The sequence below is a fragment of the Schistocerca nitens genome, chromosome 6 (assembly GCF_023898315.1).
Source record: "Schistocerca nitens isolate TAMUIC-IGC-003100 chromosome 6, iqSchNite1.1, whole genome shotgun sequence".
Taxonomy (NCBI): Eukaryota; Metazoa; Arthropoda; class Insecta; order Orthoptera; family Acrididae; genus Schistocerca; species Schistocerca nitens.
The window spans coordinates 336,778,857-336,805,349 of NC_064619.1; the positions used below are offsets into that span (position 1 = coordinate 336,778,857).

The 26,493-nt window shown below is 39.4% G+C and overlaps 2 protein-coding genes across 3 annotated transcripts; one reads left to right on the forward strand and one right to left on the reverse strand.

Annotated features, from left to right (window-relative positions):
- Positions 1-519: 519 nt before the first annotated feature.
- Positions 520-20,600, reverse strand: LOC126263625 (actin-related protein 2/3 complex subunit 5-B). The gene is made up of 3 exons (XM_049960712.1): positions 20,342-20,600; positions 16,910-16,982; positions 520-1,766 (listed from the first exon to the last, which is right to left on the reverse strand). Exons 1-3 carry the CDS (start codon positions 20,485-20,487, stop codon positions 1,527-1,529), a joined length of 459 nt encoding a protein of 152 aa, XP_049816669.1. The 5' UTR covers positions 20,488-20,600; the 3' UTR covers positions 520-1,526.
- Positions 20,601-20,780: 180 nt separating this feature from the next.
- Positions 20,781-26,074, forward strand: LOC126263626 (60S ribosomal protein L35-like). Of its 2 annotated transcripts, none has more exons than XM_049960713.1 (4): positions 20,781-20,850; positions 21,066-21,202; positions 25,726-25,807; positions 25,885-26,074. In XM_049960713.1, exons 1-4 carry the CDS (start codon positions 20,848-20,850, stop codon positions 26,032-26,034), a joined length of 372 nt encoding a protein of 123 aa, XP_049816670.1. In that variant the 5' UTR covers positions 20,781-20,847; the 3' UTR covers positions 26,035-26,074. The 2 variants fall into 2 exon arrangements, with proteins under 2 accessions (XP_049816670.1, XP_049816671.1); XM_049960714.1 differs by having other exon boundaries at positions 20,843-20,952.
- Positions 26,075-26,493: the final 419 nt, after the last annotated feature.

Sequence of the window (26,493 nt, forward strand, 5' to 3'; positions counted from 1 at the left end):
TACTTTTATGATACCATTGTGTTCTATCTAAGGTTTGTCTATTACGGTACTGATGCATTTGTGTTTTATTCATCCTAAGTCTACTCCTTGTTACAACACTCTTAGAAAATACAACTGGGTGTGGAATAAAATGTACATGTTATCACAAAGACATGAAGTGGCACCTAACAGAAGTGCAACAACATGTTGAAGTATCTGGTTTTTATCTCTTCTTACCCTCCTATGGCCTCCTCCAGTTTCACTGATATAGTGTAACAGTTGTTGTTATTCCGCTTTTCCTGTATTTCTGTTAGTTTTCTTACTCCTTACAGATTGTGCATATTCTCTTAGGCTGCAATGTATTATCATATCTGTATTAGTTGCCTTACAAGGCAACTGATATTGCTGTGGTACAGCACAATTTACTGAGAACCACCATTTTCAACCCTATGTCACTTTATATATAGACTAACAAAACAAAAAAAGTTCCAATCATCAGTTATTAAAATGATAACATTTCATTATTGATTATCTCTGATGTTGCAGTAAATTCAGCTTTTATTGTATATTACCATTACAGCAAAGTGATTCTTTCATTGCTGCTTGGTATAATAACTTTATATTTATAAATGAAAAGCATAAAAATGTGGATATTCCAAAGTATTATCATCAATAAATGTTTGTACTTGAAAGACACAAGTAGTACATCCATACAGAATATTAATTGAACCATAGATTCATATACACAAATCACATGAATTATATCCATCCAGATTCACAGCAAAACATTTAGAAAGTGGAAAATTATAATTTTCTGTATGTATTTGAGTTCCTTGCATTAAACTAAACAGAATGAATCACTCTGAATAAATCATATACTGGAACCCAGATTTTACACAATGTTCATCAAATATCCACACAAAACTGTCAACAGAGAATCCATAAGCACAAGTTATCTAGAAACACATCTTTACCAAAGCTTTTATTTTACTTTACTAATAAGTTAACTGTGAATGTTGCAAAAACAATACTCACAAGGATAGTATTTCACACAGTCCTTAAAAAAAGGATGGAAACTATGTTATAGTTGTTCCAGTTATCTCATATCCGATATGAAAATATATTAATCAAAAAGCATGCACCTGCGATGCCCATTGTCGTGGCATCTAATGGCCTAATACTGATCATTTTTCTCTATGAAAGTTTGTTTTTTTCTCTTCTATATGATCATTTCTATACTGAAACACAAATGTGCATTTCCTAGTAAACTATGTAGGTGTAGATTTTCTGTCAAAGTGAATTGTACAAACACTGATGCAATAATCAGACAGCATTTTTCAGCGGTGATACAATGCTTGAATAAATTATACTCACCAAAATAATTATGTAGTTTCCAACAACAAACGCAAAATATTAAAACATAATCACTGAATATGATCAATAATTTTACACATTGTAGACTGTATTCACATTCACACTGAGCTTTGTTAGACTGCAAGTCTCCTTGTTTCTTAACAATGCACAAAAACTATACACGTGAAACATATTTATGCTCTCTTTGTGTCAGACAGCACCCTCATAATGCTTCCAACACCTCCAACAGCGTATGCCTTTTCATGCCAAAGCAGTAAGTGACCACTGCTCCCTTCTGATGGCATCTCGAAGCCTCTGTAGACGTACTTCATGAGGACATCAATAAGGTCTCTGTCAAGGGCTGCAACTGCTTCTTCTATTTGAGATGACTTGATGGACAATAATACTCTCAATGTCAAATTTAATGCATTGTCCTGTAAAATAACAATAACTTGTAATCGCTAATATACCAGAAAATTCAGAAAAGGAAGGAGAGATGGAGACATGTATGAAAGTTACAGTCTATTTCTGATTTTGCAAAGTTTGCCTTTCCTTTTACAGAGAGAAGGGGAAAATACAGGGAGTCCCTAAAGGTACTTTACAACTTAAATGCTGTATAACTAAACTTGTAATTAAATTAGCGAAAAAAGATTACGACTGTCTGATGTACCAACAAAAAGTTATATATATGTGTGTGTGTGTGTGTGTGTGTGTGTGTGTAAGATAATGAATAAATGTTTGCCTTTCCAAGAAACAAGAGCAACATAACCGATAAAAGTTTTTTCTTTGTTGTTGCATAAATGAATGGGGTCCACACAATATAAGACACAGTTTGTGGCTTGGTTTATTGAAATGAAGTCAGACACACTAGTTCAGAAGAATTTCAAAATATGATACAGGAAACCAACATCCCCTTGGCCGTCCTAAAGAAAATGTGAAATTCTTGGAAACAGGAAGTCTGGATCTGACGCACCATTTAGGCAGGCCAACAAGAAGTGAGGAACATAGAATAGAATTTGACAGGCTTTCCTGTGTTCACCACAGAAATCTGTTTGCAAGGCATTAAAAGAACTGCAAGTCCTTCATACAATAGTACACTGGGTGCTCCGAAAGCATCTTCACCATGTCAAAGGACCTAATGTACTGCACACCCATGCACAGTGTTGCTCATTTGAAGGCAAGAATAATGGCAGCTACTGAAACAGATGACTTCATATGTTAGAATGGGCTTGGACAAAGTTGGAATATCAACCAGATGATGTACATGCTGCAAGAAGAGCACACTAACTTTATTAAAGAACCAGAAAAAATTTTTTTTAGTTGATGCACCAGACAACCCAAACTTTACTTTTTTTACCTAAGTAAACATGTTGAGATAAATAAAGTTATGATAACATTGGAGTACCTTTTGTAATTCCCTGTACATTGTTTTTTAACCAGCTGAGCTTGTTAGGTGATTCACGATTAGTTCAGCTTTCCACAAATAATGAAGGAAGCATAGATCATTGCACCTTTAAACTATGACTACAATTGGGAGGAAAAAAGGCTTAAACATTACTCAGAATGCATTGATAATGCTGTGAACAGAGCTCCTCCCAAACACAAGTCTGCTCCCGTATCACTGAGCATGTATATAGTGACAATGGCAGTGAGCATAATTGCACAATGATTACAGTGTCTTCAATCAAATGGTAAGTACCAAGTTAATCTTAATTTCTTGACAAATAATATTTTAGTACTTGGACCATTCTTTTGCCAGAGTGCTGTAGTGTAATGAAACATCAGTTTACATGCAGTACTATACGATGAAAACCAATACATTATTTTTAACAATCACTAAAATAAAAATAGAGCTTTTTCTTAAAACAAAAATGCAAATAAGACGCCCTCCCCTCACACACAGATATGAGAAAAATAGTCAGTGCATTTTTATAAGACACCCACCCACATGCTGCCAAGGTTACTTTGAGTAAGCTGTAGAATTTTCGTTGGGAAGCCCTTACACATCCTCCATAGAGACCCGATCTCTTCCCATGTGACTTCCATATTTTTGGAATGCTGAAGAAAGACTTTTGTGGCTGCTGATTTGCTTTGGATGAAAGGTGCACACCTGGGTACAGTCACGGTTCCACAGGCAACCACAAACATTTTTCCATGAAGCAACTGACCATCTTGTCTAACAGTGGGAATAGTATATCAATAGTTATGGTGATTATTTTTTAAATAATGAGCAGTTGACTTATTTATTTTGCATGTGTCTCATTTTCATGTGACCACTCCTTGCAGAAATCAATAGTTTTCTCAGTTGTGAACTTAGTTTTATGCTCCCTGGATCATTTATAAGACTAACCATAATGATATGGGACGAGTTATTTTACATTCATATAACACACCCATAAATAGGTATGGATACATGCTGACAAGGGTCACCCCTCCACCCAATGTGAATTAGTAATCACCAACCACACATTACAAAAGTATAATGTAACTGGATAATTCTTCTACAGAATAGAAGATGTTGCCATGCTGAAACTTTTTCAGTTTGATTTCAAATTTAACTTTGATGTCTGTCTGACATTTTGTATCAATTGGTATGTGCCATATGGATCCTTCCCACCAACACCAGCTTTTCTGAATTGCGAAGGTGGGAACTTTCCCTGCAATACATCCTATGTTCCCGTAACCCTCCTGGCCTCAATCTTCGTTAGTCACTGTCCTCACCCATCCAGCCCTCTCCCTGTTCCCATTCCAGCACTACATAGCTGTTCATTTCACCGCCACACCCAGTCTTTTAATTTATTTTTTTATTATTATTTTTATTTCTCTCATTTCCGCTACTTACCTCCTCCCCCCTCCGCACATTCTCTCTTGCCCTTCGTCTAAACTGCAAAACTTCACTGTTCGCCACTCCCACCATACTATCCCTCCCCCTCCCCTCCCCAGCCTCCTCCTTACCCCCACCCAGTCACCACTCCCATCATGCACTGGTGCTGCTGCTCGCAGTGTAGTTTCAGCTCTCTTAGACTGCAGACGTGTGTGCAAGTTGCGTTTGCACGAGTGTGTGTGTGTGTGTGTGTGTGTGTGTGTGTGTGTGTGTGTGTGTGTGTGTGTGTCTACGGCTGACAAAGGCCTTAATGGCCGAAAGCTACGAGTGTGTGAATCTTTTTATTGTGCCTATCGCGACTCAGCATCTCTGCTATATGGTGAGTAGCCACTTTCCTTCTCTGATATTGTTACATTCCATCCTGGATTTTCCATTGTTCAAGTAAATGGTTACCTAGATAAAGCTCTGTAAGTTAAAACACATACCTGAACCTGTAAAAAATAAAAACAAAATTCATACAGTTATTGTGAAATTGTAGATTCCATGGCAATTCTTATATCATTAATTGTTGTGGTCAATAGGGTGACATTTAAAACTGACCCCTAAAGGAATCTGTTCTCCTCTGCATATGGTTTCTGAGGGTCATATTTAACTGTACCTGAAACAATTGGGAGGATAACACATGCTGCATAACAGTATGCAATCCCAGAAACACCACCTGTGCAGTGCAAACAGGATATGATGATACAAGATGGTATCACAAGTGTTTTGCAAATTAAAGAACAGGTGTCAGGCATGCAGGAAAGCATTTCAACTGTGAATTCCAATCATATCAGACACCCTGTGATGGTTCTGAATTCTCCAATAACCACTCTGAAGCCTGGAGATGTCCCCTGACTTCCAGGGGATTACCCTTTCAACAATTTACACAATCCATTCATTAAACAGACTGGTCTATTGTTATCTAAAATATGTGGATCTTTTTTGTGGTCTCAGGATATGGATGATAATACTCTCCCATTATGAGAAGGAAAATTCTCCTTCTTGCCAAATATGACAAAAAATCACGCATGATTGTGAATATTGTCAGGTAGAGAAGCTGTATCTTGGAATACTGCTAAATAATGGTGGAACTACCATTCACTAAATGAGAATATTGCATGGCTCTTGACATTGTGTAGATAATCATAAGTTGCTCCCTCTGCAAAGTGTTTACAAGTCAGGAAAGAAGGTAGTAATTGCTGGATGTGGGTAGTTCGACGTAGCTTACTGCACTGACCAACAGGTCATTGCCAATGTTGCTGCTGATAATATTTCCTGAAGCTGTTGGAGACAGATGATGGCTGCAAATGCAGCAGAACTTCCATAACTGGGAGGATGGATAGTGAACTCTTACAGTTCCTAGCACTTCTCCTCCTCCCTTTTTGTTGTCAAATACTACACCTTTTAAATGCAATTAAACTGTCAATGAAAGTGTGGAATGTGTGTTGTTGGAGCACTTGTCTATGCTCTCTGATAGCTGCAACTATTCCCTTTAACCAACATGGTACAGATGTTTTCAGTGTAGGGCCTTAAAAATGCAGGGTTTTGTTTCTGTAGCATGTAAAATTTTCTTAATAGTTTCCTGTATCACTCCATCAATTTCTTTCTGTTGACTGGTTTCAAATATTGTGCCTCAGCTGAAGGCTTGCCACTTGGATTTTCTAAGTAACAAACACATTAAGTACTCTGTCGGTCAGTAGTTCGAGAGGTAGATAATGATTGGAATGTGGCAACAATCACAGAGGCCACTATGGATGATCCACAAGATCAAGAGGGAAAGGCACCAACTACAGATTGTACAATCTATAGTTAATTATGTATATATTATGAGCTACACTAAAGTTTATTGGGGCAGTTGGAAAAGTTCAAACTTCAAAGTTACTTGCTCAATTAATTGGGCTCTACTGGATGTGTTTATAATGCATCACAGAAGATTCTGAGTTATGAAGAACTCCAGCAACAGAAAGGTGGGGGGCAAATGTTCCATTATCTTCACTATCTTATGGCATGTTCTTTCTCTGCCTGGAGAAACGTGTTGCATATTGTTGCCCCAATGGACACATGAATATAGGCTGCTTCCTGTGCCTGGTGTGCCGTTTAGGGGCATCTGCTTGCTTAATGTATCTGATCATATTAGTCTGCAGACACTTATAGGTGACCTCTTAGCACCAGTGCAGCTTTTACAATAGACTTGATAGATAAGGTGTTAATCTTCTAAAAACCTCTGTCACCTGTTGTGCCACACATACATCACGGTAAGTGTCTTTCAGTTGGCTAAGATTAGTCAGGCAGCAGTTGTTATCATTATAATTCAATTGCAGGAATGTCAAATCAGATTTTGGGAAAGCAGTGGTGGGGAAAGTGTGTTCGTAAACTTAACCCCATGTTAAGTGGCCAGACTGGGTTTTGCTTTTGATTTTTTTCTTTTGTCCCAATGGAGGCTTAGTTTCCTGTGGCAGTTTTTTTCATGATTCTTTCTGAAAGAGGAGGTGTTCATGTTGCTCTGTGACATGCAGTCTATGGCTCTTTCAACCCAGTTACTGTGAGGCCACTAATCTGCTTCGTTGATTAAGATGGCACCTTGGCAGGTTTCCTCCTCTCTGGTGATGTTTGGAGGAAACAAGGCATCTCAAGCTGCACCAGTGGTATGGTTACCATCAGTGCAATGGATGTGTGGGCTGAGGAGGTTGTGTCCTTCCCCTTGGCCACACAATTGGATTAGATACGCGATGGGGGCCGAGAGTTGGAGTCTTACAAAGGCTTGTCACTGTAGCAGTGGATGTAAGCTGGTTCATTAGTGCAAGAGGGAGGGCAAAATCCAAACCTGACACTTAAAGCATCTCACAGATAGGAGAGCAAAACTGGTTTGATGTTGCACCTACAACACCTCAACCTTAAACTTCTGGGGTAAAATGTATCTTTCAACAGCAAGGATAAAAGCATCAACATCCAAGTTATTATCTTCTGAATGAGACAGATGAACGGACTTATATCACTCCATGTTTGGTCACATTTCTGCCTCAGCTTGTAACATGATGTCTTAAAGATGAGAACATGAACTATACTAATTAAGCATATAATGACAAATGATGGTCACTAGCATTTCCCCAAGTTTGTCGCAGGTCTGAACAGCAAGTGAAGAATTAGTGTCCAACATTTTGATGAGTAGAGATCAATTCCTCGTCTTTCCCTATTCGTCATATGTTCTATGAAGAACAGTGGCTTTACTGTTGTAAAGTATTCTCCACAATTTCTGGCACATAACAAGAATTGCATGAATTGCAAGACTACATTTATTCATACCTGACTAGTGTCCCATGGCATTGGACAAGATGGAAGTAATATTAAATTACCGTTCTCTGCATTAAAATATTTTTTTCCCTATCAAATCAGATGTCAGTATGGTCACTGGTTTGGGAAAGTCTGTTCCACTTCATAGCCATCAGCCCTCATGACATTCCCTCCAATCAGAAGCTCTCCAAATTAGCATTATACTGCCGTGGCAATAGCTACATTGCATAATTGCCACTGCTAAGGGTCCTGCTGTCCCAGACTGAAAAGGTACCTACTCTTTGGCACAGAGTAGGACTTTGTAGATGAGGCTTCAGTAATGTGATCACTGTCCTGTCAATGCCCATGAGGTGACATGATAACCCAGCCAAGATGGATTCACTATCATGCTGGTTTTTGGATGCATTCATAAAACTACACAAATGAATACTGCATAGGATCTTCACAAAAAGCGGAAGGGTTATTTGTCTGCTGCAGGTAGTCCACACTTCTGTAAAATTTGTAAAAGTTATGGAGAACAGACCGTGAATGGGACTGTTCAGTAATTAAACTGAATAGTATCAGGATGAGTGCACAAACAGAGCTAATTCTAAGGGTTGTCCTGACAGTAATCATGTTGTCAATGCGGCAGCTCAGTTAGGGTAGGTCTACTTTTACAACAGGCAGGAGTTACTGTGAGACTTTTCTAACCTCCAATGCTGCAGGGGAAGGCTAATAGCAGCCCGCTGCATAAGGAAAATGCAACTTTGATTATACATTTAGGTATGCAATATTTCCTGTTATAATATATTGCCTTCCATGGTTTTGCAGGCTGACAGTCTGCTTTTACTATGCTATATTAGAAACAAAAATTTCAGAATGACTTTTTAAATGAAGTATCCTACATAAATATGATAAAACTCACCACATATACCTTAAATCTAGCAAGCTCTTAACACGCGTGTCAGTGAAACAGGTGATATGGCAATCCCGAAATAGCGTGATATGTCAGGAATCAGCAAACAAGAGTAGTGCTGTTTGGATAACAAACCTTTGCCATTGACCCTGATATAAATTTTCAGTCCAGACGACATCATGGACTGATGAACAACACACTGTTGTCATGAAGACATTTCACAAAAACCATGACAACTATGTGGCAGTGCAGAAAGTATTTTGTGCTCATTAAAATCTCGTGCATCCCACCACAGTACCGTCTGCACAGACTATCAAAGTGTGTATACAAAACTTTGATGAAATGGATGGTACAGTGTGAAGAGGAGTGGCAGTACAAAACACATGTGCACACAGAGAATGTTGCAAGAGTGGAAGAAGCCTGCAGCCAAAGTGCCAGGCATTCCGCATGCAAGCATCAAATATTGGATCACAGTATATGGCGAATAGTGCATAAGGAACTGCAGTACCACCCATACGAAATACAAGTAGCGCAAAAACTGATTGTGGATGACATTCTAAACAGACTATGTTTTTGCTGGAAATTGTTGGAATTACAACCCAGGCCTTTTCAACAATTTGATCACCAGGCCTTTTCAACAATTTGATCATGAGTGATGATGTCAATTTTTATGGCAGGCTGTGTTAACAAACTAAACTTTAGATACTGGTCACATGAAAATCCTGCAATACTTCATCAAACACCACTTTACAGTGAGTATGATCAGAAAGTGCTAGCGTGGTGCAGCATACCACTGTTTGGAATCATAAGGCCTTTTTTCTTTCATGGTAATGCTGTTATTGTGAATACAGAATGTTATGTTCACGTGTTGCACCATTTACTAGTTCAACAGCTTGCTGATATTCCTGTAATGTAAATACATTCTTCTAACAAAACAGGGGCCCATACCATACCTCATAGCTTTCTATTAACATGCTACAGAACATCTTTTCTGGTCATTCCATTTCCAAGGATGGGGGCTTTTCCTGGCTTCCAAGAACCTCTGACATTTCAGTGTGTAATTTCTTCATTTGGAATCATCTGAAATATGTGATGACCTGGAGTGACACACCACACACTATCCAGGAACGGAATGATCACATTCACAAAGAAGTTAATCAAATTCCAGTGCCAGTCCTGTAAAATGTGAGGTCTAACTTCCGTATCACGGTAAATAAATTTGTATCATTGGAGGAAGTTTTAAAATTGCCTATTAGATTTGCGTCCACTTTAGAAGACTGTTACAGAACAAGATAGCAAGTGCTCCTCCTCATCTCAATTTTTCATCCTTCATCAGTGCAACCAAGACACATTTTACTCAAGCGAGAATTTAATCTAGTACAAAAGATGTAAAACGAAAAATAATAATGTATATTGCCACATTAAAAGTGCAAAACTAAAAGTTGTGTGCTATGTTGCAGTCGATGGAGGTGTGGTATAACACAATAAACCACTGTTCCACTTTCTGGCTACTGTGAGTCTCCACGTAAAACTGAGGTTCAGTTCTGGAGTAAAAGTCCTATTTTGAACACTGTTGTGTGCAGTTTAAGCAGTGCCTCTATTCCCCATACAATCACACAACAGCAAAAGTTAATCTCCTCCTAAACCATAGGACAGGTTACAATTTAAAGGTCTGCCAATATCATCAAGATAAAATCAGAGAAAAATTTCACATGAAAATGGCAGGAATCATAAGTGGGTTTACCAGTAGATGTACTGAAGTTACTTGGGAATGCCACTGAAAACTTAATTCAGGATGCCTGGATGATTGATTGCACCCCATACCTCACAAATATTTCCTGTTCAACAATCATTCCAAAATAAAAAAAATAATAAATAAAACAATTATGTGGAAAAACCAATCTCTCCCATGAAAGACGAATGTGTTGTAACCACATTGTAGCTGTACAACAACATGCAATCAAGCTGTACTCAATCAACCATTCTGGTTAGCATCAGCATTTTGTGAGGTGATGAACACACAAACATTCAAATATTTCTCCACTGAAATGTGAGTTTGAAGGTAGCAGACAAACAGCCTTATGCAGATGCAACAGGTCAAAGACAATAATACTTGATCATGTTAGGCTTCAAATACGAACAAATCAGTGGTCAGATTGATCACCTGACCTCAATCTCACAAAGCTTGTTTGGGAACCTCAGATGACGCAAGCTTTACTTGCTGACCTTTTTCCAAGCAACATGACTTTGACCCACACTAAAGCAGATAGATGGATCTTCATTCTGATTCTAATGGCTGTGTTCCTCCTAAACAGATAAGAATAATCATTCCTGTGGCATCTGGGCAATGGCGAAGGAAGAAGGTGGCTGTGGGACAGAAAAAACTTCAACAGTATATTGGAAATATGAGACTGCTGCTGTATGGAAAGTGAAAGTTCACCAGACTCTTCATAGACCCTTGGATCTTTTGAGTCTTGCTGCAAAAAATTGGGATTTGGCATGTGTGGAGTATTTCTAAACTATGCACTTTTCCTCCCCATGATTTTTTACTTTTTTCTCACCCAAAGTGCTTGAAGATACCAACCAACTTGGTCATTCATTCTTTTGAAAACCTTTGGTTGTGGCAGACAATTAAGATTTTCATTGAAAATTATGCTCAGAAATCTCACTCAATTAAGCTGAGAAACTGCCTCACATCCATAACTCAAGTAAACTTAAAAGCATCATGATACAGTTAAAACAAACACCAACATAGGGCTACAGAAAATTTAAAACCACCACCCTTCACTCAGTTCTCCAATCTTCTAATCAGTAGCTGTGCTGACCACTAGCAGTCAGAAATGACAGGTGATTACAGATGGATTACCAATGGGGTCCCCAGTTTCAGAAGCCACATTGAACAGATCATTGTCACAAAAATAGTAGCAGACTGGTGTGGCAATAATTCATACCATAGTTCATGTAATTTTCCCATGGCAATGGAACGTGTGCAGGCACGCATTGTCTTGATGGAAGATGAATTTCTTCCTTGCTAAACTTGACGTTTTTCGCATATCTTTTGTTACAATTTGTCCACGGGTTAGCATAGTATTCTCCAGTAATTTTTTGCCCAGTGGGGAGATAATCTACAAACAGAATCCCCTTAACCTCCCCGAGCACTGATGCCATGACCTTTCATGCCGAAGGAATTGTCTTGGCTTTCTTTGGTGGCGGAGAATCAGCATGTTTCCGCAGCTTTGACTGTTGTTTTGTCTCTAGGGTACAGCAGAGCACCCAAGTTTCATCTATGGCCACAAAACAGCACAAAAAATCTTGTTAATTTCTCCTAAAACAGGCCAAACATTGTTCCGATGGTCCATTCTTATGCGTTTTTGATCCATCGTCACAAGTCGCGGCAACCATCTTGCAGATAATTTTTTCATTTCTAATTCTTCCTTAAAATGTGATGTACCCTTTCAGATCTGGCAAGCATAAGCAATTTCACACAATTTCAATCAGCAATACTCCATGACGATTTTGTGCACTTTTGCAATGATTTCTGGAGTAGTGACAGATTTTGGCTGACCACTGCGAGGGTAATCATCTAAGATCTTCCAATCAAATTTAAATTCATTTGTCCACTTGGCAACTGCTGGACATGAAGGAGCAGAGTCCCCCCTCGTGCATTCTCGAAATCTGCACGAACGTTCTTTGCTTTCATACCTTTCTTTCCGAAGTACTTACTACTGCTCGAATCTCGATTTTTTCCATATTCGCAAATCACTATGCGAGAACAACAACAGAGCCATGCCACCACTACAGCTCTCTTCCAAGAGCACTGCCAGAGCGAGAGCACCAGCAGCAGCGAGTACTGTTTGTATAAAGTGTTTATTTTGCATTTTGTTTACGACCTTCCACTAAGGAAGGGATTCTATTAGTGTTTATCTGCTCTGCATAGTAACTAACAGTTCTTGATAAAACTTTATGTAGTTTTCGTGTTAGATTTCTTAGTGTTTTCTTGATCGTTTAGAACAGAAAGCGCCCTAAAACCGTCTTTTGTTTGTTTCGCGGCCGTTAGCCACTAGTCACTTGAATCAGCAGTTGTCTTGTGACAGCCAGAGCGAGAGCACCAGCAGCAGCGAGTACTGTTTGTATAAAGCGTTTATTTTGCATTTTGTTTACGACCTTCCACTAAGGAAGGGATTCTATTTGTGTATATCTGCTCTGCATAGAAACTAACAGTTCTTGGTCGTTAGGAGAGAAATTTATTTTGTACTTATTTGCTGCGCTTAGCTTTTAAATAGTTTTTCTGGGAAAACCTAGCGTAGTTTTCACGTCTCGTATTTCAGTGAGTGTTTCTTGATTATCAGAGTAGCTCATCAGAAGATTATCTTGGGAATTTGTCACCGTATAGAGTAAGGTAAACATAGTCATGTGTAGGGACTGTGGTTGTTGTGAGCGGACGCAAGGAGAATTGGCCACTCTTCGGGGGCAGGTGGAGGCTTTGTCTGTTAGGCTCATCGAGCTCGAGGCGCAGGCGTCGGCTCGTAGTGGCGTTGGGGCAACTGTGGTGAGACCTATGCCTACTTCGGTGGCCTTGGAATCGCATGGAACCCCTGATGTCGCTGCGTCTTCCGGCAGTGAGCATCTTACCGGTCAGCCATCACTCCAGGGTGAATGGCGGACAGTGGTGGGCTCGCGCGTGCCTGGCCGAAAGGCGAAGGTGGGATCTGGCCGCGTGGCAGCTGCCTTACCCCTTTCCAACAGGTATGGGGTGCTTCCTAGTGGTGATGACATCGTTTCCGAGCCACCACAGGATGCCTCGCCTCTTGGGCCAGTGGCCGATTCTCCGGCAAGGTCCCGACAGTCACAGAGGGCGGGCCTATTAGTTATAGGGAGCTCCAACGTTAGGCGGGTTATGGAGCCCCTCAGGAAAATAGCGGGTAGGTCGGGGAAGAATGCCAGTGTGCACTCGGTGTGCTTGCCGGGGGTCTCGTCCGTAATGTGGAGGAGGCCCTTCCGGCAGCTATTGAACGCACTGGGTGAGACCGGCTGCAGATAGTAGCACATGTCGGAACGAATGACGCCTGCCGCTCGGGTTCTGAGGCCATCCTTGGTTCCTTCCGGCGGCTGGCTGATTTGGTGAAGACAACCAGCATCGCACACGGAGTGCAAGCTGAGCTTAATATCTGCAGCATAGTGCCCAGAGTCGATCGCGGTCCTCTGGTTTGGAGCCGTGTGGAGGGTCTAAACCAGAGGCTCAGACGACTCTGCGACTATAATGGTTGCAAATTCATCGACCTCCGTTATTGGGTGGAGAACTGTAGGGCCCCCCTAGACAGGTCAGGCGTGCACTACACACCGGAAGCAGCTACTAGGGTAGCAGAGTACGTGTGGCGTGCACACGGGGGTATTTTAGGTTAGAGGGACCCCCCCCTTGGGCGAAACGATAAAATACCTGACGGCTTACCAGAGAGAACATCAGCATCGTTGATAAAGAACGTCCGTCCTCAGAGACCAAAAACAGGAAAAGTTAACGTAATATTGGTAAACTGCAGGAGTATCCAGGGCAAGGTTCCTGAATTAGTATCGCTTATTGAAGGAAATAGTGCGCATATAGTATTAGGAACGGAAAGTTGGTTAAAACCGGAAGTGAACAGTAACGAAATCCTAGACACAGAATGGAATATATACCGCAAGGATAGGATAAACGCCAATGGTGGAGGAGTATTTATAGCAGTAAAGAATTCAATAATATCCAGTGAAGTTATTAGTGAATGCGAATGTGAAATAATCTGGGTTAAGTTAAGTATCAAAGGTGGGTCAGATATGATAGTCGGATGCTTCTATAGACCACCTGCATCAGCAACCGTAGTAGTTGAGCGCCTCAGAGAGAACCTGCAGAACGTCGTGAAGAAGTTTCGTGATCATACTATTGTAATAGGGGGAGACTTCAATCTACCAGGTATAGAATGGGATAGTCACACAATCAGAACTGGAGCCAGGGACAGAGACTCTTGTGACATTATCCTGACTGCCTTGTCCGAGAATTACTTCGAGCAGATAGTTAGAGCACCAACTCGTGAAGCTAACGTTTTAGACCTCATAGCAACAAATAGACCGGAACTTTTCGACTCCGTGAATGTAGAAGAGGGTATCAGTGATCATAAGTCAGTGGTTGCATCAATGACTACAAGTGTAATAAGAAATGCCAAGAAAGGAAGGAAAATATATTTGCTTAACAAGAGTGATAGGGCACAAATCGCAGAATATCTGAGTGACCACCATCAAACGTTCATTTCTGAGGAAGAGGATGTGGAACAAAAATGGAAAAAATTCAGAAACATCATCCAGTACGCCTTAGATAAGTTCGTACCGACTAAGGTCCAAAGCGAGGGGAAAGATCCACCGTGGTATAACAATCATGTACGAAAGGTACTACGGAAACAAAGAAAGCTTCATCATAGGTTTAAGAGTAGTCGAACCATAGCTGATAAGGAAAAGCTGAACGAAGCGAAAAAGAGCGTAAAGAGAGCAATGAGAGAAGCATTCAACGAATTCGAACATAAAACATTGGCAAACAATCTAAACAAGAACCCTAAAAAGTTTTGGTCATATGTAAAATCGGTAAGCGGATCTAAATCCCCTATTCAGTCACTCGTTGACCACGATGGCACCGAAACAGAGGACGACCGAAGAAAGGCAGAAATACTGAATTCAGTGTTCCGAAACTGTTTCACTGCGGAAAATCGTAACACGGTCCCTGACTTCAGCCGTCGCACGGACGCCAAAATGGAAAATATTGAAATAAACGATATCGGAATTGAAAAACAACTGCTATCACTTACTAGCGGAAAAGCATCCGGACCAGACGAGATACCCGTAAGATTCTACAGTGATTATGCTAAAGAACTTGCCCCCTTTCTATCAGCAATTTATCGTAGATCTCTGGAAGAACGTAAAGTACCTAGCGACTGGAAGAAAGCGCAGGTCGTTCCCATTTTCAAGAAGGGTCATAAATCAGATGCGAATAATTATAGGCCTATTTCGCTTACGTCAATCTGTTGTAGAATAATGGAACATGTTTTATGTTCTCGTATTATGACGTTCTTAGATAATACAAATCTCCTTCATCATAACCAACATGGATTCCGCAAACAGAGATCATGTGAAACTCAGCTCGCCCTATTTGTCCAAGAAATTCACAGTGCCGTAGACACTGGCGAGCAGATTGATGCCGTATTCCTGGACTTCAGGAAGGCATTTGATACGGTTCCACACTTACGTTTAGTGAAAAAAATACGAGCTTACGGAATATCGGACCAGGTTTGTGATTGGATTCAGGATTTCCTAGAAGAAAGAACACAACATGTCATTCTTAACGGTTCAAAATCTGCAGATGTAGAGGTAATTTCGGGAGTACCGCAAGGAAGTGTGATAGGACCTTTATTGTTTACAATATACATAAATGACTTAGTTGACAACATCGGTAGCTCCGTGAGGCTATTTGCAGATGACACGGTTGTCTACAAGAAAGTAGCAACATCAGAAGACTCGTACGTACTCCAGGAAGACCTGCAGAGGATTAATGAATGGTGCGACAGCTGGCAGCTTTCCCTAAACGTAGATAAATGTAATATAATGCGCATACATAGGGGCAGAAATCCATTCCAGTACGATTATGCCATAGGTGGTAAATCATTGGAAGCGGTAACGACCGTAAAATACTTAGGAGTTACTATCCGGAGCGATCTGAAGTGGAATGATCACATAAAACAAATAGTGGGAAAAGCAGGCGCCAGGTTGAGATTCATAGGAAGAATTCTAAGAAAATGTGACTCATCGAAGAAAGAAGTAGCTTACAAAACGCTTGTTCGTCCGATTCTTGAGTATTGCTCATCAGTATGGGACCCTTACCAGGTTGGATTAATAGAAGAGATAGACATGATCCAGCGAAAAGCAGCGCGATTCGTCATGGGGACATTTAGTCAGCGCGAGAGCGTTACGGAGATGCTGAACAAGCTCCAGTGGCGGACACTTCAAGAAAGGCGTTACGCAATACGGAGAGGTTTATTATCGAAATTACGAGAGAGCACATTCCGGGAAGAGATGGGCAACATATTACTACCGCCCACATATATCTCGCGTAATGATCACAACGAAAAGATCCGAGAAATTAGAGCAAATACGGAGACTTACAAGCAGTCGTTCTTCCCACGCACAATTCGTGAATGGAACAGGGAAGGGGGGATCAGATAGTGGTACAATAAGTACCCTCCGCCACACACCGTAAGGTGGCTCGCGGAGTATAGATGTAGATGTAGATGTGGCACGTGTTTACAGGCAACAGTCAAATGAACATCACATGAACAACTCGTTGTGCTAGCACTGACCTCTTGTGGTGATTCTGAGAGCTTTTCAAACCACCCTCGTATTAAGAACTATAATGGAGCTATGCAAGATTTATTTCCTGACCTACTTTGATCACGCCAACATAATGTAAACATGTAAACATATAAATCATATAATATATATAATCTACATACCTTAACTTGCTGATTTTTAGATCCTAATGGAGCATTCTTTAGTACTAATTTCAATGCATCCACATAGCGTCCTCTACAAAGTTGTCAAGAAAACTACCCAATGCAGGTATGTTAATCTATCTACAAAGAACTTTTCTCACGGTGGAAACAATTTAAAAACAATTGCAACAGTTGATTATACATATCTCTTAACAATGGAAGGGAAACAAGTAAATGCTGTAGCCATTTTAGATACTTAATTTTCATTTTTCATTTACATAATAACAAACACAGAAGTTAACTTCACAGATCCAACAACAAGTGACCCATTGATTCAGAATAACACATGCCTACAAATCTGGAATGAAAAAGTTACAAAAGGGTCATTTGTTGCCTACTGGTCTCATGGTCCCAACTTCACTACCTCAGTTTTTGTTCAAATTTTGTACGTAGATATGCCTTTTAAGTTATTCCACAAATTATTGCTTTCCAATATTGGTGTAAGAGCTCTGTACGTCAAAGCTGTCAACATTTTGTGATTAGGAAGGTGATCTCATTCACTGCATAGTTGCACTACATTTGTGAGAGTTGGCACGCTAGTTCGTCAGCTTTGAGGGTACACGCTACTCAAGTCTTGTAGAGTTTTAATATAACGGTCACTGCAACCAGGGCACTCAAAAGTCATCAAGAACTTTTATCGTAGGGAAAGACATTCAAAGTTCATGTATGACAAGTTTCTTTTCTGAAGTAACTGCTGTAAAAAGCTCTGCTTTTGACAGTTTGTTCTATATTATTTTCTTTGTGAGCTCTGCAAAAATTAAGCTTTCCATAATAGATCTTTCTTGATATAATTGAAGGTAAATATTGATCCATACTTTTCTTTTTGTTTTATGTTTATCAATTTTCAACTCTTACATCTCAGAAACACCACCTCTTTTGTTAAGCATTCAGTATTCAAGCAAACAGAACATTATGCCGCATAGACTCCTGAATTTCATTCTAGCATGTTTCAAGTAGCCTGGTTCCAAAATTATCCAAGCTAGGTTCAACTCAAAATTTCATAAATGAATAAACATAATTGACAATTTTTCTCATAATATTGTTGCTTAACGCTTTAAAATGTATTTTGATGACGAGTAATCCCATAATACCCTGCTGAGTTAAAGGTTGCAATTTTTAAAAACAATTGCAAAGAACAGTTTTACATGCAGATTTGTCAGCTTATTTTGAATCAACTGGTAAACTTGCTACGTCTATTTTAGCAATGGTTTGTTTCTGTTGCTTAAGCTATCTTTTGAGTACAAACTTACATTTGTCCATAGTGGGTTTTTCCACTACAATCCTTAAGTCAATAGTATTCCCATCACCATTCACCACTGAGCAACGTGGAGCAGTGGTTGGCACACTGGACTTGCATTCAGGTGGACGACGATTCAAACCTGTGCCTGGCCATCCTAATTTAGGTTTTCTGTGATTTTCCTAAATCACTTCAGGCAAATGCCAGGATGGTTTCTTTGAAAGGGCACAGCCAATTTCTTTCCCCATCCTTCTCTAATCCAATGGGACCGAAGACCTTGCTCTTTGGTCCCCTTCCCCAAATCAACCAACCACCATGCACCAATTTCTGATAGGCAGACATGTTCAGACACAGGTGTGGAAGTTTTCCAAGGGTCCCACGAACACTGGTAGTTTGCTTAACACAGATTGTGAAGCTCCAGAGTGCGCTGTCTACCCAGGATTACAAAACTTCAAGATGGGTGTCTACTAGATTACAAGCAGAAATTTCAAGACAAATTGCCTGTTCATTAATGTGCATCAGTTACTTAAAAGAGCATTCTGGGAAATTGTTACGTCTACCCAGAGAGGATGCTTACGGAACTAGTTCCTTTTTTAAAAAAAATTGCCAATCAGTGTTCCAGCAAATAAATATCACTACTGAGTGGCCAGTGGAAGAAAAAGTGCCACAAGGATGCATAAGAGTAATTAGTGCATCATGTTTCTGAAGTTAAACTTCACAAATGTTACCAACATACCGGTATAGCAACAACTTGGATAGGGTGAAGCAGTTGGGTAAAATTGGATGTGGCTTAAATGTTCAATGAATGACATCACCCGAAAAATCACAAAAAACTTTTTCACCTTAGTTCAAAGTTTCAACAGTCTTGACTTGGGGATTCCTAAAATCCATCTACTGTCTCCTGAGAGCTTAAAATTTGTGGAATTACCTGCAGTACGTATACATATCCACATACAAAATACAAATAAACTCTCTTGTGGTATGTTGGGGATGGTGTCTAAAATTTGGACCACAAGACATGGAATGACTTAAACTTCAATTTCCTGGTTTCACATGGCACTTAAATACAATTACAAAATGTTTCTCCTACTGATAAGCTACTCTAAGGAGTATCATACATATTCAGATGTAAAATACTCAAGCTGCAAGAATTTCTATTTAAAAGAGCAAACATTTCAACTACAAAAGTGGCCACAGTTGAATAAGTTGGTAAATCTTTCCCTTCAGAACCTTCAGAAGGTATTAGAAATTGTTTCCTATCATGAATCACCAATTAACTCAGAGTCATTAAAATGTGTATTTTGGTTGGTGCCTTCTATTGAGTCAAAATACATGAAATTGTTCTTCCTGTTCTGTTAACAGGAGATTGCAGGAAGAACCTCTGTTCAGTAAGCCTTCCCCTGCAACAATTATTATTTTTGTCTAGTTTTAATGGTCTGTATGAAAGCAGTAAGGGACTGTAGGCTCCACTGCATTTCTAAGCTCTTCCTCCAAAATTCATGAATGAAGTACCATACCTTCTTGTGAGGTGTCAGTTATCTTTATCAAGTGATTATCAGTTCTATATCTCTAATATAGACACAGGTGACAACTTGTCTAATTTTTCTGTGAATACATGTTACATAAGTTATTACTTACTGATGGAAAATTAAAGACATTAAAACATAACAAAATTTAATGTCAGTTGCCAATTTTTACACCAAATCTAAACGCTTTCATAACTGTGGCTGGCTACTCAGAAACATTTTCCGGTCATGTGTGCTACTTTGAAATTACATCACTGTTGAAAAATACTACAATTTACATTATTTCCTTGTCTCTACGCAGAAAAATGTGATAAACTTGAATTCGAAATAAGTTTCATCCAGCCTGTCAAGTAACCCACCATTTACAGACATATCTGTTCAGCTACGTTATAAGAAATAATTTTCTTCACAAGGTTTCAGTATGGTAATGAATCCAACACTTTTGTAAATGCAAATGCAGCACTACTACCAATCTGATTATATCGATCCCCCTCATTAAGATTGGGGCATCGTGACTGTTTCGCTACAACTGGTAAATTTTCCACTTCACGGCATGTCCTTCTTATAGACAAAATTATATAAATTAACAATCTATTGGATTATAGTGGTCGTTTTTATTGAAAAGGATACTGATTCATGAGGCCACCGACTTCTGCTTCATCCGGACCGATGGGCGTCGACTGTAACTCAACTTGCTCTTCCTCTCTATAATTATCCTCGTTGTACTGATCAACATCTATCTTCCGGAACGCAGAACTTGATGTATTTTTCGCCATTACTTCTCGATTACAATTGCAGCAATATTACATATAATCTTCCATCAATCAAACATCAAACATGACATCAACAACAACACTCCACGCAACCAGAGATCTGAAAACCACGCCTACGGAAGTCAACACAGGTGCAACTTTTATCACCAGCTGGATGAATCATTGGTGATTGCTGTCTTTCAGAAATATAATTCGTATATTATGAACTTCTATTAGATGAAACTACAAGAATGTTTTTTTAAAACATAAATTTATGATAAAAAATTCTCGGAATTTTGTTGTGCAATATTGGTACGAAATGTTTCAGAGTATCTCTGATATAAGAAATATCGCTGCTTTCCTCAGGTTCTCAACGCAGCGAAAATGGTGAGTACACATGTGTTCTTGAATGTTTCTGTATCCGATCAATCCGCAGCCTGAGTTACGATAAATTCATTGTGAAACTTTGCATAGAATATTAACGAAATGGTAGTATAATATTGTTATACTCGTTTGTTAGAATTTACAGTAGCAGTTACAGATGTATAGATTACCATGTAAAAGTACACGTTATTTCAAATTCTTTCTTTTTGTTGGTATAGGGGAAAGTTAAGTGTTCGGAACTTCGTACGAAAGACAAGAAAGAGCTGCTGAAGCAGCTCGATGAGCTGAAAACAGAACTCACGAATCTTCGAGTTGCGAAGGTTACTGGTGGAGCGGCGTCGAAATTGTCCAAAATGTATGTATGGTCAAAATTATTTAGAATCTTTGTTCTGTTAACAAAGTTAGGTTTTTCCCCATTGTCACAGGAATACAGCCCTAAAGGATCCGACTCACTATGTTGAATTGTTAAGGTGTAAATGGTGCATGGTTTTACTGTTTGTATACCAAATAAGTTGATACAGAGGCGCTTTCATCTGTCAGTAATAACATAATGGCTAATATAATGTTGTAGTCTTGCTAGAAAACCTGAGCAAAATTTGGTTAGTGATGAGCCGGGAGTATAAGTGCATGATTCTGGGTTTGCTAATATGTTGTGTACGAAATTGTAATGTACCATACAATGTAAATTGTCTTGCTGCTACTAAACCTCAGAAACTTTTACCATTCAACGGAACAAGCCTGCTGATAATATTTAATGCATTAAAGGCAGGAAAAGAATTGGCAGCACCAGTACTGCTGTATTGCCAATTATTGTATTTAAAGTGGCTAACCTTCTTAATGCATTCACATGCTGTGAGAACAAGTTAGGATATGCTTATAAGGTAAAATGCATTGCTGTACATGGTGTGGTGTGCCGTCAAATTGTAGGGGATGGTTTGTTAGAATGCCTACAGTATTGTCCTGTAGAGTAACACTGTATTGCCAGAAAATGTAATGCAGGAAGACCTGCAGAAGTTACCTTAATTCACAAAATAAAAAAATGATTGGAAACCATCACAGCTCTTAAATGTTCAGGGATATGTTCGTGGAGCAAGTTTACATGGATAGAACTTACAAGGAAGCGAGTTGTAGTTTCTGGGGTAGAAATGTTGAGTATGGATTACAGTGTTTAGGATAATTACACAATGCCGGCTTACATTTTTTTATAGTTATACATGAATAATGTGCATGAAAATACTCTTTATATTTGGCTTACATTTTTTCTGCGTGTATCTTGTAGTTGGTAACAAAGTGCATTAAATGTGTTGTGAACTTGGCCTTTTGGTGTAACATAGATCAGTCTGTTTCCACAACTTGGCTTCATCAAATTTCCCACTTGACCTAGAGTTTGAGAATGCTTCAAATAAGCATGTCACCAAATTTCAAGGGGAAAAAATTATACTACATTCTAACCTAGTAATAAGCTATTTCAGGCCCCTATCAGTGTAGTAGTCCTAAATGATATGCATCAAGAAATATTTTGTAAGAGCAGGGACATGACTCTCGTTGGTTTTTTTAAATTGATGCAGTTGGTTCCTTTTGGGTGGAAGGATTAATGAGAACTTAAAAATAATTTGAGGTAGGAGCCTGAATATTATTTTGGGTCGACCGAAGCATCCGATCCTACCCGTCTGCTTTGATCCGTGACATAAGGCTGTAATGGTGTGTGCCGTCATGACGGCGCGGAATTTAGTTTGTGAGAGTGGCGTGTTTGTAGGTGTCGTTTTGATGCGATCGGTGGTGCTCTCTGGTGATGTGTTAAGTGATGTTTTTGGTTTAGTTTGCGAGTCTGGCGTCGTGTGAATTTTGGTAAATTGCTTTTTTTATGTCTTCGGTAGGTATGGATATGACTGACAGGGTCAACAGTTTTCGGTTGTCGGCTATGATGGGCGACAGTGCATTGTCTCTAGTAAAATTTCTTCAACTATTCGGATTTTCGGATGAAGTCGTGAAGAAATGAGGCTTACTTAAAGTTTCGGCGTCTCGGACCAGGGACGGCTGTATGTGGAGATTTCGTAAGAATAACAGGTGATGGGAAGTGTTTGATCCCAATGTGTGGCTGTGAATGTTGGTATTGGGAGATGTTTTTGAGCTATATAGCTCAAGGGAAATGTCCGATTCCAGATGATATTGTGTTTAGTGGTATTTGGGGAGTTTTGTGATGTCGTTTTTTTTCGTCATTTTGCGTGGTTTTGTATGGGGGTGGGTGTCTAAATTTGTTTATATTTTGTTTGTCTCCACCAAAAACCCATATTTCCTGCACTTATCCCATTAGTGTCATTAGGCTTTTTGTGGAATGTGTGTGTGTGTGTGTGTGTGTGTTTTTTGATATATTTTCGTCCTCATAATGTGTACATAACGACTTTATATGCGCCATATTGGAATCTTTGGTTTATGGCCGTTTCCACCATATTTGTGAAGTCATGGGTCAAAGCAGACGGGCAGGATCGGATGCTTCCGTATTTCCATTATTTTGTCCATTGACAAGGGAATGTGATGTGATATATTTTTAGTTTTTTAAGTCGTTGGAGTGGATCAATGTTTATTAATATATCAAATGTGTGACTCTACACCGGTCCACTTACTCAATGTGCCTCGGCACACGTATGTTATATATTGCTCACAGTGAGGGATGACTTAGATACTCAAGGCTTCTTGGGAATTGCCATTGGATCTGCCTGATGTGAATCGTTGCTTGCGTAATTTGTACAACCTTCTAGTAATGAGCCCAAGAACAGGGTATGTATTGTCAGGTCGAGCAGTACATTAGAATTTAAATTTTGCTACTCCTTACTGTCAAAGTAGTAGTAACAAGTGTATGGAAAACTGAGGTACAGCAAGGCTTATTTATGAACATCTGCTCTTTCTGTATGTTCACACATACTTGTGCTTTAAAGTGTGTGGTGACATGTAATTATGGCGGGTCAACAGAAAGGTCCGATCTTACTCGTCGGCTTTGACCCGTGACGTAAGCGTGTTGTGGTGTGTGACGTCATTACGGCGCGGAAAACCTAATACATGGTTTGATGTACTCTTGTTTAAAGAACATGTATACGTAATATGAAGCAATTTGATGAACATATTGATCTGTAGCGTAGCCCACTTGAGGTTAGGTTGGGAGTTTTTTTTTTTGGAATGCGGCCGCGGCAGCGGCCGCCTATGATTCGAAAATATTGATTTGACACTAATGAAGCCTGTGGGGGGGATGGGGGGGCACTGCAGACTCCCCCCACCGCATAACGACATATTTAGTTTCTCCCCACCCAAAAACCCCCAATTTCCCACGCTTGTCCCGTTACAGTCATTAGGCTTTTTGTGAAACTTGTGTATTTCAGTGTTTACAATACGTATTCGATGTTTTTATATCCGCCATATTGGAATTGTTGTTTATGGTCGTTTCCGCGGTATTTGTGACGTCATGGGTCAAAGCCGACGGGTAAGATCGGACGCTTCTGTATTTCCATTATGGCTATTATAAACATGGAAATTTTAAGCATTTCATTATATTTTTAGGATAGTTCGAAAAGGAATTTGGGGAGTAAGCTGTGAAGGGAATAAAGTAGAAATTTGCGAAAAGAGTAAAGTTCAGGCGGAACAAATAAAAACTTGGGTTTGTTGGTTGCAAAAATCCTTTTGCATACTTGAGTTTGAGCTGTCGTACAGTTTGAAAGATGAATAGCAGCAAAATAAAATGAGGGTAACAGAAATAGGTCATTTCAATCGGGCAGTAAAAATGTAGAATAGGGCCATTTGCGCACTTCTGTGTTCCGTGCAGGAATGTTGTCAGTGCTTGCTGTGGGGTATAATGGGAACTGCCAATTTGTGTGGGGGAGAGGGGATGAGACCAGGATTAAAAAAAAAAAAAACACCGGAGAATAGTTAGAAGGAAAACCCACGGAGTTGTTAGTTCTTGATGATGACCATGCTGCCTTCTAATTATTGTTTGATTTGTGGATGGAAGAGATAGATTTGACCATTTAATTGGTAAATTTTGTTGCAGCAGCCTCATAGTACTTTCTATGTAGGTGACTTACAGCTCTCATGCTGTGTCACTTCTAGATATGGCAATGGCTATTCTGATGTCGCAAGGTAAACACCCTTGAACAGAGGAAGAATGTATAAAAATTAAAAACTCCTCTCGAACAGGCTTTGAAGGCCCAATGGTACTGACTGGCTGCCATATCATCCTCAGCCCATAAGTGTCACTGGATGCGGATATGGAGGGTTATGTGGTCAGAGCACTGCTCTCCTGACTATGACAATTTCCGAAACGGAGGCCGCTACTTCTCAATCAATTAGCTCCTCAGTTTACCTCACAAGGACTGAGTGCACCTCGCATGTCAGCAATGCTTGGCAGGTCAGATGGTCACTCATCCAAATGCTAGCCCAGCCAGATAACGCTTAACTTCGGTGATCTGATGGGAACCAGTGTTACCACTGTGGCAAGGCCGTTGGCGAGGAAGAATGTATGCAGATATCAATATAATTACTGCTTTGTTTCTTGCATCATTTATGAAAGTGCTCACATGATTGTGGCAGTTGCTTTCTCCTTGTTACTTAAAACTCTGTATTTTTTTAGCTACTTTCCGTTTCATATTCTCATCGCTTTACTGAGTTTGTTGTGCTAATGCTTTTTGTAATCATAAGGTACCACTGGTTTTAGAATAATTAGCAGTGTTATGTTTATGATTTTTAAGTATGTGATTGTTTTGGTTTGGAAGGTACTGAATTTTTTAATGCCTGCCAGTGACATTTTTTTGTGTAAAAAGGTGGTATTGTGAAATTGTAATCTTATTTCTTTGTATTCTTAGCTGTTCTTAACAATTTGGAATTTTTCAGACGTGTTGTTCGCAAAGCTATTGCTAGAGTATACATTGTAATGCATCAGAAACAGAAGGAAAATTTAAGAAATTTTTTCAAGGTGAGTGACAGTGTTCATATATCTAGTATGGAAAACAGGCCATCTGGCAACAGATTAATATGTATTTTATTTTTTAGGATAAGAAATACAAGCCCCTTGATCTGAGGCCAAAGAAGACTCGTGCTATGCGCCGTGCATTAACAAAACATGAGGCAAAACTGAAGACAAGGAAAGAAATCTGGAGAAAGCGTGTGTTCCCACCAAGGAAGTTTGCTGTAAAAGCATAAATTTTTGTACTTTACTGAATGCATTAAAAGTGAAAAGAAACTTTTTGTTGCAGTTATTCAAAATTTTTTGTTTCCTTTCGATAAATTTTTGTCAATTTTCCATAAAGAATTTTCTCAACATTATGTCAGCTTTACTGAAAGTGAAGGCACAATGCAATTAGAGATTTGTTTTTGCTTAGAGATTAATAGTCCCATTGAACATCTAGTGAGTACCATTACAGATTAAAGTGTACCTACAGAAGTAAGCTTGCTTCATCACAGTGAAGTGGTAATTAGGTCAGATGAGTTATAGGAAGTCATATGATAAAATATTAATACTGTAGATAAGCTTGAAGGTTTTGATGTCCATTTTTTCACAGTGGTTATCTTTTAATAAAGAAAAAGGGTTTCTTGTACCATGTGATGTTAAAAGCCTCTTCTGCTTTTTGTTCCTTTGCTACCATTATAAAATTAAAATTA